Here is a 16,029-nt window from a genome sequence, read left to right as displayed (position 1 = left end):
CGAAGTGTAACCAAACATCCACCATAGGTTGTAACCGTCACGTGCGCCACGTCGCTTATCATAAGAGGATATTGATGCACATCTAATTACATTGCACACACTAAGAGATGAAATTGATATGCTAAGTTTTATTATAATTCAGTAGTTCAGGGAACCATACCGTCGTATACGAGTAGGATTTGATTCGTTGGGTGGCACGCATTCCAGCGGCCTCTCGTTGTGATCAAATATCTGCGGCATGAAAGCTGTGTGACCTCGTTGCGATCGAAGGCATGAATCATGATGGCTACCGAGGTCAAGTGAGACGCGTCTGCAAGTTTGTGGAGGCGCTGTTGTCATTCTGGGTAATCTGCGAAGAGAAGGTAGTCAAGATATAGACTATAATAGGTCACAAGTATTCCTATTCTACAGAGCTAGGGACTGTGGAACGAGATGCAAGGACGATCAATGCATACCTGAGGATCGACGACGGAAGGATGCAAGGGACTGCGAATATCACCAGGTATCGCCGGCGTAACCCGCGGTGTAGGTGCTAGTGAAATTAAGTATACTAACGGCGTATTGAGTCCATGTTCGGTCATCGGGGATGGTACATCTAAGGAAAGTAAAATTAGCCCAGGACCAACATGTGAGAATGGCCATGATCATCATGAAGCGGACAGTCCGTAGTTACCAGTAACACTAGTAGTCACGGTATTACGCATGACGGGATTGACATGATTATAACTGCTAATTCCTGCACTTCTGATGACAGCGGAGCTGTGCTATAAACCATCTGTTAGTCAACGGGATGTACATACATAGATGACATGTCAAGACGTACCCCATGGAGGTGGAATAAAGGGTCAGTCTGTTGTCAATCAAGGGCATACATATAGGGATAACCGATTATGAAAAGGACTCACAGGGCGACCTGGGGGATTATCAGGGTTCCAATATCTTCGTCCCACGGAAGAGTGTATACTGAGTCATTAGGTACCAGATCCGAAGCTATCATATCACAACTCAGTAACTGCAGCCAAACTGGGACACTAGTGGAAGTGTTCTGGACACCGTTGATGCGGAAGTTGTTCTCATTTTTCAGATTAGGCTTGGCGCCTGCGCCTCTTCCTTGAGCAAAATAGGCGGAGATCGGGACACGTTACCCATGAGGTCGTAAGGCTAGGGCTTTCTTGGCCTGCATTGCTTGTCTGTAAAAACATCATACTTGCACTCTTGTTCATACCATGACAGTCAAAATTAACTGCATCTCGTAGACCGAAAGAGGTGTCAGCTTCATGTTGAAGTCGCAACGGACGTGATTTACCTGCACACCAAGTTCATGTAAAACCCGGACAGAGTGTAATGATAGCGGGTTGGAGGTTGAGAAGCACAAAGGTGCCGCTAGATAGGATTACTATCCAACGGAGTTCACCCTGGCAACACCCGGCACGAATGTGGAGTATCGGCATCGAAGGAGAGGCTAGAAGGGCAAGATCACATCAGAATAAAGAATGACAACGAGCACAGCAAGCTTCGAGATACAGCGCCATGCTGCACTGCCTACAAACATACAGAAGAGTCGGCAACATCCGAGTTCGAAATCTGCTGGAAGAAATGCACAGCACTTAAGCTGTGAAGCGAACGAGGATGTCCGATGGAATACGCACCGCAATACATGACTTAAAAGAATGGATGCCATATTCCAGACTCCAAACCAAACGTCCACTTTTTCAGTTTACAGGCGAGTGTAGTGTTACATATCTGTTTCTGAGTTGGTCTAAACAAGTGCTTCTCGTGAGTGATACTCTGTGCTGTACAGTTGACCATCTGCTTACCAGCGATTTGGATATCATTTTGCGAATTCTCAAATTAGGTACTTGGACTGCATACATAACCCCGAAGGCATCCTGCGCATCAGGACTGAATTAATCCTGTAAGCATTTTCGTCAGATTTGATTGAATGATAGGTCCATCAACTCACCAGCCATCTCTGCCATTATCAGACAACTGTTGCTCGTACAATTTGTCCACCATCTGCTGTAGTTAAGGCTCGACCATGTCATCCTCAACCAGTAAAGCGCCAGCAATCACACCACGCCAGACGATGCTAGGCCATGCCAGCCAAATACTCGATATCGTGCACTTGCCTGGCGGACGACGCGTTGTCGTATGTTCAGCAGATGGCTCACTCCAACTATGGGACCTGGAGAGCGACGCACAAATTGGCGACGCCTGGCGAGATGAGGGGCACAAGGCAGACGTGAAAAATATAGCGTTGTCTCCCAACGGTAAGACCATTGCAAGCGGAAGCAATGGCGGGGTGGTGAGGTTGTGGGACGTGAAGACGGGCAAGGTAATTGCGAGATGGATAGGTCACACTGAGAATGTGGGGTCAGTGTGCTGGAGCGGAGATGGCGGGCGAGTCGTGAGTGGATCATGGGACGGAACAGCAAGGGTATGGGATGTCAAAACTGGCAGAACCGTCCTGGAAATCAAGAACAGTCATCAGTACGTGTGGGCGGTAACATACTCACCCGACAACACAAAATTTGCGACAGGCGGAGAAAATGAGAACGCTGTAAAAATCTGGGATGCCAAGACGGGCGAGCTACTCAGCACACTCCATCAGGATCAATCAGTTCGAAGCTTAGCTTGGACATCAGATGGAAAGAAGCTTTTCTCCGGGTCATTGGGCCCCATTGGGATATTTGACACGGTCACTTGGGAGCAAATTGCCGTTCTCAAGGGTCACATTTTCAACCTGTCCTTGGCTCGGAACAACCACTTTCTTGCAAGTACATCAATATGGGACGAAGCAGTATGTTTGTGGAACCTCAACACAAACCTCCCAGTGTGTCCACCCTTCCAGCACGACAAGGACGTGAGCTGTCTGGCCTTTTCCGCTGATGGAAAGATACTAGTCACTGCTTGCGAGGACAAAAAAGTGTACCTATGGGATATCTATGCCATTCTCAAAGAAGTTGGCCTCGAAGATCTGTTGTCCATTCCTGATGTAAGTTTAATTCGTCGGTAAAGAGTCAAGACCACTCTAACTGACTCGCAGGTCATACCCGGAAAGTCGTTAATAAACGTACGTGACGTGTTTCTTATTCGTTTCATTCATTTTACACAAGTTCGTTATGCCAGGATGATGCCACACGTCCAGCTCAGTCCAGGAATGCTGGTCAAGTACCACTAGGGTTTTTCGATGGCATGCAAGGCAACATTCATGTGCGTCATCGACATTTTTTGAATCACTTCGTGTTCTGATCTCTTGTTCCCAGTCCTCTGTATCGCGTAGTGCCCATCAACCTTCCTCTGCTCGTCGCCCCCATCCCGCTATCGCACCATCATCTATGGGGACTTCACGCGCGCTCCTCGGCCACCTTCCATCACTCTTTCATCGCTCTCACTCTCCCACTGGCGAAGTAATCGGAGTCCAGCAACATTCAAGAATAGCTATATTCTCTAGTCGCGGTCCTGATGCCGTCAAAGTTGCTGCAGTACGGGACAAACAGGTATCTTTGGGCAAATTTTTAACCGCTGGGATTTGATCATTCTTTTGCAGGCACTGTATGTTTCTCCGCGACCAGAACATGAAAAGGCGAAATACATGCTGCAACTGCGAAGCCAATCACAAGGCCAGGCACAGGCGCCGTCATCCCAGACTCAGCCCACCGATTCATCAACGCCCACAACACCTCTTACTACTAGTCCTACGACACCAGGGGCAGCAAGCGCACGGTCACGACCCATCCCGTTGTGGGCCCGTCTCGTACTTTTTCTCTGTTGTGCATCTCCCCCACATGCCGATGGTCATTAATACTTCAGCATGTGAACACCTATTTTTCATCTTTGCTTCTGGTTCGTATGTACTCTTCTCTCGTTCTCCATGTCTTTCACTCGTGTTTTCTCATTATTGACTATCCTACGACTGCACCAAGTAGCGGGGTCGCTGGACGGAGCCTGACAATGTGTCTAGTCCGTTACAATACTCAACGAATAGGCTGGCAAGAGCATTCTTAGTCCTAATCCAGAATTTTACCAACCTTCAATTTGACTGGGCCACCGTTTTGGCTTGTGTCTTTCTGAACCCTCCTGGCACAAGACAGTCAACAGTGCCCGTCCTGATGACGACCCTCGAGTCTTGGACTGAAGAGTAAAATAAAATTATTGAGTACAATAAAATGAAGTGATACTAGGCTTTATGAAAAAGCAACATCGTCTCCGGAAGTCGTAAAATGTTCTTTCTTCACCTATTCCCATTTTGAGGAAAGGAATCAGGGTAATGTATTCTGCTCGCAGCTCATCTGCCATCTCCACCTCACTGCCGAACATCAGGCTCTCCAGGGGACACTTTGACCGTTCCAATAATGCCTTCAACTCATAATGAATCTGCATTACGTCACTGCAAGCGAAATCACTGCGAACTTCAAGGAAGTGCAAATTTGGCAGTGATAGAACCTTGAGCAGTCGACTTAAAGGCCCGCTGTACAGTTCGCGCCCAAGATTTATATGACAGATTCGTAAGGATTGAAGTCTGGAGTGTGTGAGTGCCTCTGGGACTGTCCTTTGATCGAGGAATACGCCGCGTATTGTCAACGTGGAGAGGTTGGGACATAGTTGGAGCAGTTCGATGACTGAATACATTTCAGATATTGCGCCAACCCCGACATGTGTTAGTCGGTCCCACATGGAACCTAAATAATTGCGCTGGTATTCGCTGAACGTCGGCAGTATAGCCGTGAACCTGCGCATTGTTGACGGAAGTTGCAGTACAGAAGCTGGTGCAACATGAACATTGAAGAATACGGTCAGCTTCTCAAGTGCTGGGAGGTCTGTTAAGAAAAGTTCAGGTTTGTCAGCGGCGGAGTAGAAAAATATAGAGAAAGATGATATCTGATTCATGTAAGGATAAAGGAAGCGCCGTAGTGCGGTTAAATGATTGTACTTGTAGCACTTGACTACTAACGATAGCGAAAGTCCCCGTGACCACTTGAGCCATGAGTCATAGCAGGAAGCCGCCCGTTGCCAATCTGTATCATCGACCACCACGTGCAACCTGCACCATAGACTGGGTGTGCTTGTTGCAACCTCCCTCCATCGTCGGCATACTCCGATCAACAGCATTCGAGCTTTGAGCCTCGATGGAGGTGAAAAGTAACTGGCTTTTGGATCAGTGTCCGGGAGACAGTGGTGGAAATTTTCAGAGAGGAGTGTATTTGGAAAGCGCCACAAAGGTGATAGGAGCCCTTTGTGAAGATTCATCGACTGGGTGATCTTGTCCTTCTTTTCAACGAGTTGCTGATGAATATTTTTCATTCCATCTGTTACGGTTCCCAGGTCTGAGATCTCGTGCAAAACTGCGTCCAACTGCTGCTGGGGCTGGGCGATGACGCTCTGGCCCTCAAGGTCGATGGTAGAGTGGTCGATTTTTGGTATGGAGTTTCAAGGTTCGGAATCTTGTCATCTTCGTTAACATAACGTTCGTGACATTAGAATAGTAGACATACGATCACTTGTGAACGTACCAGCTGAAGCGAGCAATTATTATCAGACGTGATCAGTTATAAAACTGGGCACTTGCGATGTTTTGCATCGAATCGGCGACATCTGGGAACGGGGGAATATCGACTTTTGAATTATCTGTCTGCATGTTGCTAACAAGCTGAAATATTGAAGGAAGATGTCGGTGATGAGCCATCAACAAGATCAAGATGACTTACGTAACACCCTGGTACCGGAGATCCCGAAAACGTGATCTTTGGCTCATTAATGGCACTCATCACCATCTCAGGTTACCCCTCCTCTGGAAAATCAACCCGTGCAGCCCAAGTCCACGACTTCCTCTCATCAGCTTCGAGCCCTCAGCTCAAAGTAAAAGTCATCTCAGACGATGATTTGGCCGTTGACCGCGCATCATATGACGGTATTGTCCCCAGCTTCTTCTGTCCTGTAGACTGACTCCCCGACTGTCAATCAGACTCCCTTCAAGAAAAGACTGCTCGCGCGGCTCTCTTCACCGCTATCACAAGACACATTGCCAGAGACACGATCCTCATCGTAGACGGGATGAACTATATCAAGGGGTTTAGATACCAGTTATATTGCAAGGCCCGGGAGGCTGGCATAAGGGTTGCTACGGTGTGTAATAGATCACGATATTCTCACTTGCACAACTGACACAATTGAGAAAAGTAGGTCTATGTCCTCGCTACGCCTGATCAATGTCGGAAGTGGAACGATGAACGAGGAGATGGGAAGAGATATAAACCCCAAACGTCCGTCTTTCCCCTCTCCATTTTCCCCCACCCCATTCTAACTTCGAAATACACCCAACAGCCTAGACGCCCTCATCCAGCGCTTCGAAGAGCCCTCGTCCATGGTTCGCTGGGACGCCCCACTCTTCACCATCCCCTGGGATGACCCAACTCCCCCACTCGAACGCATATCAGACGCAGTCACAACTGGCATCGTCAAACCTCCAAACGTCGGCACTCAAATAACACCCAAAGCACCCACAGACGCCCTCCGCACTCTGGAGCATACGACAAATGCACTGGTTTCTTCGCTCATGGCTGCTCAGGCTGCTGCCCCGCTTGGAGGACCTATCGTCCTCACCATCAATGCGCTCGAACCTGGTTCGAATACAAGTGCCAATGAGAGCCCTGTTCTCCGCGTCCGCTTAACACTTCCGTATCGTGCACTGACGTTGTCAGAGCTGCAGCGGCTCAAACGCCAATTTGTGGCTGCGCGCCGGAAAGCTGTGACATTGGGGAGTACGGAAAAGGGGAGGGTGGAGTGGGGAGAGGAAGGTGTGGGACGTGCGTTTGCAGAGTTTTTGGAGGAGGGGTTGGGTGTTGCGAGGTGACTTGCACGTCAAGTGTTCAAAACAAGAGCCTCGGATTTATAATCCCAGGAGTAATATAACGCAGGACTTGTGATATGTGGTACGCACATCAAACATCAAACGATTAACCCAGGTGAACACAATCTCTCATGGAGTCTCACTTTTTCGTAGAGTTTCATAGAGGAATCGCAGCATTTAATCATTCGAATGATTATTATCAGGAAGTCTTCTCCTTGGTGCTGCGCAGGACCATTCTTTACCTAGGGGTCAATATTGTGCTATGAGAATATGGAGAAGTCATGTTTCTCGTTCACCTCTCACCATATAGAGCTTGAACCCAAAGCACTACCGGGTTTGTTTCGTGGTCTCTTGTCTCATATCGGACACTCTGATCTTTGATTCCAAAAACACGACCCCGATAGTATACGTTTGTGACGTGGTCTTTGATTTTTGTGACAATCATGCTCGTGGTGGGTGAACAGCAAATCCGGGCAACTGTCTTTTCCTATGCGGGAGGAATAACATCTTCGAGTACGCCGCTTTGTTACTCTATGAACTGGGTCAGTCGTCTTGTCTCTTAAGAAGATTTTCGAACTCATGGATGATCTAGTTCTCTAGTGCTTGATGTTGTACATCAGACTCAGTAAGTACAGCAATGTCGTTTGACCACTCCAAGAAACTTTTTTCAACGACTGAGTGATATATGTAATGTGTATCGGGGGTAAGATCACTCTGTTCGCCCAAGCTAGCCCGCGTGCTGACTTCCTACTACCTACTTATCAAGTCGTGTCCCCGTTCGGTATAATTTTTACCATGGTTCCTCCGGTGCGTTGCAGTACACCTGGCCAGCCATCCATGTGCTTATCGTTGAATATCGATCACGAGGACTTCTATCGCATACCGGAGAAGGACATACATCCCTGTCCCGCATTGCAAGTACTTCGACAACACGAGGACGCATTGTGCGTTGCGAGAGTTCGATTTCTTCGCCGGCGCGAGGTCGAAAGCGGAAGAGTGAGGACAAGAGATCAATGAGTGCATCTGGACGTGAACTCAAAGACGTTGTGGAATGAGGTTCGGCTCCTTCGTTGTGTGATGAGCGGGGCAAAAGTGAGGACAGGCGAGCGAAGAGAGCGTGTAGATCTAACCCTGAAGGTGTGGAGGGTTGCTGAGGTTCGTTTGCTCTATTATTTTGGGGCGGAGGGCGATGGAAGAGTGAGGACAGATGGCCCAGGAGCACCCGCGGATGTAACACCGAAGGCGTTTGGGGTTGGGAAAGTCCGGTCGCTTCAGCATTGTTGGGTCGAAAGCGGCAGAGAAGCGAGGCAAGGCGAGCGAGGAATGCACTTGCAGAAGAGTGAGGGTGGGCACCACCCGTTGCGGAGGACTGACAACACAGAGGTCTAAATACGAACTCATTAACAGAAATACGGATGACGCACATCATCATCGGCTTCCATGCCGTCAACAAATCGTGGTGAAAGTTCATCGACACCCCAAAACTCATCGTGACATCGCGTGGTACCAGCCTGGAATGCTACTGTTATTTAATGGATGAGAAGACTTGGGAACACATCATGTACCTCCAAAAATGAGTTGTCGCTAAGCGAGGAGCGGGGGGTGCGCTCTATTCCTGGCCCGCTTGAGGTTCTGTTTGAGCAGCAAACATGGTCAGTGAGAGAGTTGGTGATATGCTAACACCTACAATATTAGTACCAGTAATTGATAGGTCTTCAAGGTCAGCTTCCTTGAGAATAGCGTGAATGTCCCATGCGCAAACAACATCGCCACTAACCAGTGACTAGCACTTTTCCATCGGTGGAAAGGGCTAAGCACGTCACTCTCCCTTTGTACTGGAGGGGAGATCCGACTGGGAGGTTTCTGTCGAGGTTCCACAGACGCGCTGTATCATCATCTGATGCACTTGCAAGGAAGCGGTCGTTCTGAAACAAGGTGATGGCGTTGACAAAGTCTGTGTGACCCTGGAGGATGGCGATCTAGTCCCGAGTGGCAGTGTCGAATATCCTAATTAGGCCATTTAAAACGGAGATAAACTTCTTTCCATCTGATGTCCAGGCCAAGCTCTTAACGCAATGATCGTGTTAGAGTGTTGTGAGCAATTCGCCTGTCTCTTTTTTCTTGAGCAATTCTCTCGTTTTGCCATCCCAGATTTGTACTCTGCTGGATCCCACCGTCGCAAATTTGGTTGAGTCGGGTGAGTATATTGCCGCTGACACCCACAGGCTCTTGGTCAACATTGGGCCCAAGACTGTTTCGCCGCTCTTGACATCACATACTCTTGCTGTCCCGTCCAAGGATCCACTCACAACTCGATCACCATCTGCACACTAGCACACCGACAACACACTTTCGGTATGCTCAGTCCGTCTGTCAATGACCTTTCCTGTCTTGACATCCCACAACCTCACCGTCCCACCATCACATCCGCTTGCCACAGTGCTGCCATCTGGAGACAATGCTATTATGACCACCCTTACTTTAACCACACCATCTCGCCAGTTATTGCCGATCTGTTTCCCGCTCTCCAGATCCCATAGTCGGAGTGAGCCGTCATATGAACATGTGATGATACGTCGTCGTTCGTCAGGCAGGTGCACAACATCTCTTACATATTCGATATGGCCTCGCATCATCTTGTATGGTATTATTTCTGCAATGTCTTCTATCTCGATGGTGGGGGAAGATATGGTCGGCGTTCAGCGTATCGACGTCAGCGACGGCAGGTCGTGAGCTATGTATGCACGAGAAATGTGGTGCGGTCTTTTGGTTAGGACGGGTTATCTGGTAATGGCTGGTGAGTCGGCGGGGCTACTTCATGTCCTCAATACAGGCGTGCCAGGCATTGTTTACGAGACAACTTGCTTACAGGATTTTAATTCTGACCAAGGTCGGCTTTGGGACTATGTATACCGACGTCCTCAGAGATCTGTAGGAGATCTTTGCTAGGATCCGCTAGTGAACGAATGCTCGACATCGTCTGGTAGAACAGTCCAAAGTATTACTCACGAGAGCCACCAATGTTAATGCGCGTTCACGCTGCTGCACCGATGAGAGAGACAAACCGTAAGTTGGGATGGTGGATGTTTAATTTGAAGTTTGGCCAAAGGGCTTCTAGTCGTTCTATTCCGGTTCGGGCGGGCGATCAGTCGCTGTGTGTCTATTTCCAGCATATCACAAACCCCAGTCTTCATCTAGGGGTGTTATCCCGTTCGGCCACTATCACTTACTACTGGTATCGTTATCCAGAATTGGTGGGTCTGTGAAGGGCTAACGCAAGAGGAGGGAGGTGGTGGAATTGCAAGAGTACCCGTCTGCCATTCGCTGGCGCAAATAACTACCTGGCAAGGAGTCCAAAAGATGATGGTGTATCGTGTATTCCCGGTTCCGAGAGTAACGTTCAGGTAGACATATACTTATTCTCAGATCAAAACTTTCTGATAGACCCATGTAATGGTCATACAGACGACCCAGATATCAGGACCTGTAGACCGCGATCAATGCTTCCTTTTAATTGCAGTGTGTTACCACAGACAATCAAATTAAACCGTCTCTCTAATATCCATTACTTACTAGGTGCTTTTATAAGTATGTGTATAGTGGAGATAAAGTTTACACGAGCTGCAGTGCCACTTCATTTACCACAGGATTGCACTCTCTCATTCGTATACCCACCACAGACATGACGCTCACAACCTTATCCGAGCTTAGTACAACTTATACACGTGCAACATATTAGACATAGACACACTACTCCAAAAAACATATCACTACTTGTCAAACAACTACACACCAGATGAAGCTGTTCTATCTTACATTCCTTCCGTGGTCATTGATGCTCGACAAGTCCCCAAATTTGATTGGCGCCAGGCCAGCTGCCCCAAATCTGAACTTTCGTGTGGTTTGCCGAATTTCCGTAGTCAAGGTCTAAGCTAAAATTAGTGCCGTGGACCAATATCCTGCCGAACAAAAACAACGACATAAATTCACGACCAGACATGCACCACCATATGAAAGTTATGCGTACCTAATGCCATGGACACCTTCGACGTCAGAGACTTTGACATCCCACTTGAAAGGGGACGGAACAGCGACGACCCTGGTGCCGTTATAGGCGTTACCTTCAATTCCAAGGTATTGTCCAGAGCGGGAAGACTTGATAAACCAGCCGTTCTGGTCACCATCACGCTGGAAGATCCACTGCAAACCAAGAAGCTAGTTAACACATGGCCTGTCCCTGACGGGATTATAAATTACCGCCTGGTTGGAACCATCATGGGGATAATAACCAATGACTATGTGTATGCAATATTAGCGATACCCCTGTGGCCTGGAGTGAGGTTAATGTTTACTGGTGTGGTTATCACCACCCGAGAGGTCGATAGCAGTGCCTCCCTGACGATTTCTGAGGCTGTAAGTGTGCTGATCCTCAATGGAGACCCGCTCGGTAAGTACCCAAATCTGATTGGAGCCATGCCAGCTGCACCGAAGCCGAACTTCCGTGTGATTTGCCGAACTTCCGTCCTTGAGGTCTAAGCTAAAATTGGTGCCATGGGCCAATATCCTGCCAAATAAAAAATCACGACCAGACATGCACGGTATGAAAGACATGCACACCTAATGCCTTTAGCGTTTTCAAGGTCGGAGTCTTTGACATCCCACTTAAAGGGGTTCGAAACAACAACAACCGCAGTGCCATCATTGGGGCAGCCTTCGACTCCAAGATATTTTCCAGAGCGCAATGACTTTATGAACCATCCGTTCTGGTCGCCATCCTGCTGGAAGATCCACTAAGAACCGAAAAGCTAGTCAGTACGACCTGTCCGCAGTGGGATGACAAGTAAGCGCATTACCGCCTGGTTGGAACCATCGTGGGGGTGATAACCGATGACTAAGTTAAGGCAATATTAGCACTGGCTTGGGATTTTCCTAAAAGCGAGAATGATATGCTTACTGGAGTAATTATCACCACCCGAGAGGTCAACAGCAGTGCCTCCATAAGAGTTTTTCAAGCTGTATGTGTGTTGGTTCTCGATGCGAATCATTGTAGTGCGTCCTAAGAATGCTGTTAGCTTCAAGTTGAACACTTGTACTTATACCAAGTACTTGCCTGGAGGATATGTCAAACTTAGACATGTATCTCGGCCCATGACATTTCCGAGTTCCCGTACCCGGCGCATACCTTCCAAAACCTTACTCGCTCAAAGTTTTCATTGCATTCACATCGAAAGGATCTTTCCTTTTTCTCATGTCTCATTATCTCTTCGCGCGCGCCATCACGTCTCCTGTCATTCTTTTGTTTGCACTCTATCTTTCCTTCGTTGGTATAGCCGTTTGCACCGGTCGTCAAAAATAAAACGGGATGGCGTTTATTTGAATTGCAATGTTCGATCAGGAACCACGAATTTCTGTGCATGTAACGTTCTACAGTGGTATGAATGCGATTGATTGCGATTGGAATTTGATTTAACTTCTTGCCGACTTATGTTTTCTTTTTTAGGACTGGCCTAGTATTTCGCAAACGGCTGTTGTACCTGTTCGTTATTACTACTATCGTCGCTGATGTGGGGCGTAGTCGTCGGATGGTTTGGTCACACTGAATGGTGAATTAATCACGAGAGAAATAACATCAAGAATTACCAAAGTCAAAGTTTACCGGACTGGAAAGGTTATGGTATGACGCACATAATTGACGATCTGCCATAGTTGAGCCCCCGAGCACTAACGAGGTCATGCCCTGCGTGCGCAATGAGCTCGATCATGTTGCTGCAATCATGAGTTATAGGCACCGAAGGTACCTGCGGTGTGAGTGAGACTTGTGCAATGCATCGTACTAGATAATATTTGCTAACCAGAGGAACGTTTCAAAAAGAATGAAAGTGAAGGGGCATTCTCTCCTTCGCTCGTGTAGACATTCATTGCACTGTACTATGAAATCCAAGCGACCCGTCTTTAAAGCAATGTTTCAGAGTCTGAGAGCAAGATGTCTTCTACCGACAACCTTGGAATGTCGACGACAGATCCGATTAAGTAGCTTCGTCTTGAGATTTGTCCGTGTGCCATGTCTCTACGAATCTGCGTATCAAACGGGTATGTAGTAGACAAACAATTAGAAACGAGATCACCGTATGGGTGATGATAGGACGTGAATCCGCGCCTACTGCACCTGGTGTGAGTATCGAGGTGGGTCCATGGGCTGCCTGGGTGACCATGTTTAGCCTCGGGTCGTGCATCCCCTATATCACCTGCCCATACAGCGATGAGATAACGGCTCTCTATGTGGTGCAATGACTGTGGTCAGTAGCAGGAGACGCGTGACAGAAAAACAACACAACATAAACCCACCATTTAAGTTTCTGGATACATTCTGGATGAAGCCTCAGTGGCGGCGGCGGCGACGGCGGAGCAACATATGCTTGCAGAAAAATGTCGGACCGCAGAGAGTAGAAAAACATGCAAGAAAGACATACCCCTTTGTTCTGTACTGTAGCAACTGCGAGACTACGGCATGATGAAAAACAAAATTTTGCCTTGAAGGTTGTTGGAGTTGCGGTATCTCATCGTTGTTGGTATGATGACGAGTCACGGACCCGCGTGAACACTATCTGGGGTGTCGTCAGTTATGTACCCCTGCATGAGTAGACGAGTATCCTCAAGCTGAGCTGAACCCTACATATGATCTCCCTAGAATTTTCAGCACTCGTATTAGTTACATTCATCAAAAAAAAAAAGCTCGCGGGACGTACGTTTGTTAACGACTTTTCAGCTGCGAGCTGCAAATGAGATTCAGCTAAAGTGGCCTCTACCGAAGAGTTAAACTCACATTTTGAATAGGCAATAGGTCTTCAAGGGCAACTTTTTCGAGGATAGCCCGAATATCCTTTGTCATTGCCAGTGACTAGCACTGTTTCATCATCAACAGAAAGGCCTGCGCATTCAACTCTCTCATTGTACCAGGGGAGGTCCGACTGGGAGTTTTGTGTCGAGACTCCAGAGACGCGCTGTTTTATCAACTGATGCACTGAGGAGGGGAGGCGGTTGTTCTGAGACAATTGGATAGCGATCTCTGAAGTGGCTGTGTCGAATAACCTAATTAGGCAATATAACGTAGTTTCTTTGTTGACGCGTCCAAGCCAAGCTGGGTGTTGTGAGCAGTTCGTCTGTCTTTGCATGCCGGGTATTCTCGCTTTCTCCGCTCGTCGCAAATTTTGTTGAGTCGGGTGAGTATATTACTGTTGTCAACCAGTGCTCAGGCTGGTCTTGATTTCCAGGACTGTTTCACCGCTCTTGATATAGATATCCCATACTCTTTCTGTCCCGTCGTTGGATCCGCTCGCGACTCGTTCAGCATTCGGACCCCAGCACACTGCCAACACACTCTCAGGCCGCTCAATGTGCCCATTTAATGATGGCTTTTCCCTTTCCTGTCTCCACTTCACTGCCCCACTATTGCTTCCGCTTGCGACAGTGCTGTCGTTTGGACCTCGTCAGTCATCACCTCCAGGCCCCACGACTGCAGTGAGCCGTCTTTCGATCGAATATGCGATGACACGCCATCGTTCGTCGGGCAGTTGCACGACACCGTTCACCTTGCCAGCATGACCTCGCATGAGTCACATCGTCTGGTATGGTATGATTGTTGCAATGTCTTCCATCTCAATGGTGGGGCAAGACATGGTCGACGCCCGGGGGATCGACGTCACCGACGGCAAATGCCTACTTTATGTCGTCAATACAGCTTGCTTACAGGAATTTAATTCTGACCGATCAGCGGCTTTGGGACTATGCTTGACACATTTCAGGTACGTGGGAACACATGCTTATTTGATCAACGCTCAGGCTATAGACAGTCACCCGCCCGGTGACATGTGAACTTCAGCTCCCTGCAATGTTCTTTCAGGAGATTTCATAGTTGCGGGGCTTCTTTTCATCTCCTATGGGATCGGTGCTACAGGTGTGTACACCTTTCGCTATGATGTGCGGATTTGTATACGATCAACTGTTCTAACTCTGCTATCATTGATGGGCCTTTTCGGAGTTAAAGATGGGTAAAATGCAAGTCCAAGGCAGGATCCGGCGTGTTAGTTAGCGACTGTCTCTTGCATCCAGGTCCGTTGTTCGATTTTCTTACCTGCTGTCCGCTCATGTCATATGTCGGTGTTCGTGTGCATCGATTGTCATTAGCGCACAGCCTTGCGGTATTGCGCCCTTGAGACATCCTTCAATGTTGCGTCACAGATCATTTAGTTTTTTTATACTTTCGAATCTGACGTTGAGCCCATCCTGCGAGACACAATGCCACCTCAATGTGACATTTTACCCCGTTCTGTCCACTGGTGCCAGTCTCATGGTACGCATTTCTTGTTGTGTTTCCGGCATCTCGCCAACTTCACCTATTACCGCAAAATGTTCACGACATTCTGGAAGACGATTGCAATGCGTTCATTGAAGAATTCCTGACCCTTCATTACGCAAGACGTACCTTCCTTATTTGCTTCTGCTGCGTCTTTAGCATCTTTCGCATCAAGACTATGTGATTTTTCTAGCGAGGTCCTCATCCGTTTGTGCTCGCGATGCAGCAACCCTGCAGCCAGGGGCAGGGCATGTCAAACAAGGTTCATACTTGCGAAAATTGCCTGTATCGTACATAACCTCCCCGTAAGCAGATCCAAATATAATCAATAACAGACCACACATTCGTGGTTGAATTGATGCTCCGAGTGGTACCTACGTAGTTGTGCTAAGGCATGCCATGAGCGTGACATTCAGGACTACTCATGTAAACACAGCATGTGTGAGCTTATGTGGACTATTTTTGGGGTGATTGGAAGATCGGATTCCTGGCTGCCTTTGTCTATATGCACAAGTAAGGACGTACGACTCGCATCATGTTTGACTGAGCTTACAGTAGGCTGCATACCAATCTCCCGGCAATCCTTGTACCATTACAGGGTATTCGTGATAATACACCTGGCCATGATGTAGCTTGTGATGACTATGTAGGCTCAGCTACACAGACGGTATTCATACACAGATTTATTGCATTTATTAGTGTAGGTTACTCCTTAGCACGACTCATCGCATCATCGAAACAAGCGCGAGTACTTCACCTCAACAAAATTACGACTCATCGCCCGACTCGGATGTTCAGATTCTTGACAACATCACCTCCTTGTATG

The 16,029-nt window shown here is 47.9% G+C and overlaps 4 protein-coding genes across 4 annotated transcripts; 1 reads left to right on the top strand and 3 right to left on the bottom strand.

The window, feature by feature from the left end:
* Positions 1-131: 131 nt before the first annotated feature.
* Positions 132-1,126, bottom strand: BJ212DRAFT_740349 (uncharacterized protein). Its single transcript, XM_041343956.1, has 4 exons — positions 906-1,126; positions 674-759; positions 456-595; positions 132-349 (listed from the first exon to the last, which is right to left on the bottom strand). The coding sequence occupies exons 1-4, from the start codon at positions 995-997 to the stop codon at positions 296-298; spliced, it is 372 nt and encodes a 123-aa protein (XP_041185033.1). The 5' UTR covers positions 998-1,126; the 3' UTR covers positions 132-295.
* Positions 1,127-5,049: 3,923 nt separating this feature from the next.
* On the bottom strand, positions 5,050-5,385 carry BJ212DRAFT_1240573 (uncharacterized protein; the record flags this gene model as incomplete). The annotated part of the gene is made up of 1 exon (XM_041329584.1): positions 5,050-5,385. A coding segment is annotated over one exon (336 nt), but the record flags the coding sequence as incomplete, so codon positions are not given.
* Positions 5,386-10,679: 5,294 nt separating this feature from the next.
* BJ212DRAFT_1292488 (ricin B-like lectin) lies at positions 10,680-11,895 on the bottom strand (the record flags this gene model as incomplete). Its single annotated transcript, XM_041332148.1, has 4 exons — positions 10,680-10,809; positions 11,468-11,640; positions 11,704-11,741; positions 11,805-11,895. The coding sequence occupies 4 exons, from the start codon at positions 11,893-11,895 to the stop codon at positions 10,680-10,682; spliced, it is 432 nt and encodes a 143-aa protein (XP_041185031.1).
* A 2,966-nt stretch (positions 11,896-14,861) lies between these two features.
* Positions 14,862-15,339, top strand: BJ212DRAFT_739974 (uncharacterized protein). The gene is made up of 2 exons (XM_041343955.1): positions 14,862-14,959; positions 15,035-15,339. Exon 2 carries the CDS (start codon positions 15,075-15,077, stop codon positions 15,297-15,299), a length of 225 nt encoding a protein of 74 aa, XP_041185030.1. The 5' UTR covers positions 14,862-14,959; positions 15,035-15,074; the 3' UTR covers positions 15,300-15,339.
* The last annotated feature ends 690 nt before the right edge of the window (positions 15,340-16,029 follow it).

The sequence above is a fragment of the Suillus subaureus genome (assembly GCF_016647635.1).
Source record: "Suillus subaureus strain MN1 chromosome Unknown BJ212scaffold_422, whole genome shotgun sequence".
Taxonomy (NCBI): domain Eukaryota; kingdom Fungi; phylum Basidiomycota; class Agaricomycetes; order Boletales; family Suillaceae; genus Suillus; species Suillus subaureus.
This window is presented reverse-complemented; position numbering and strand designations above follow the sequence as displayed.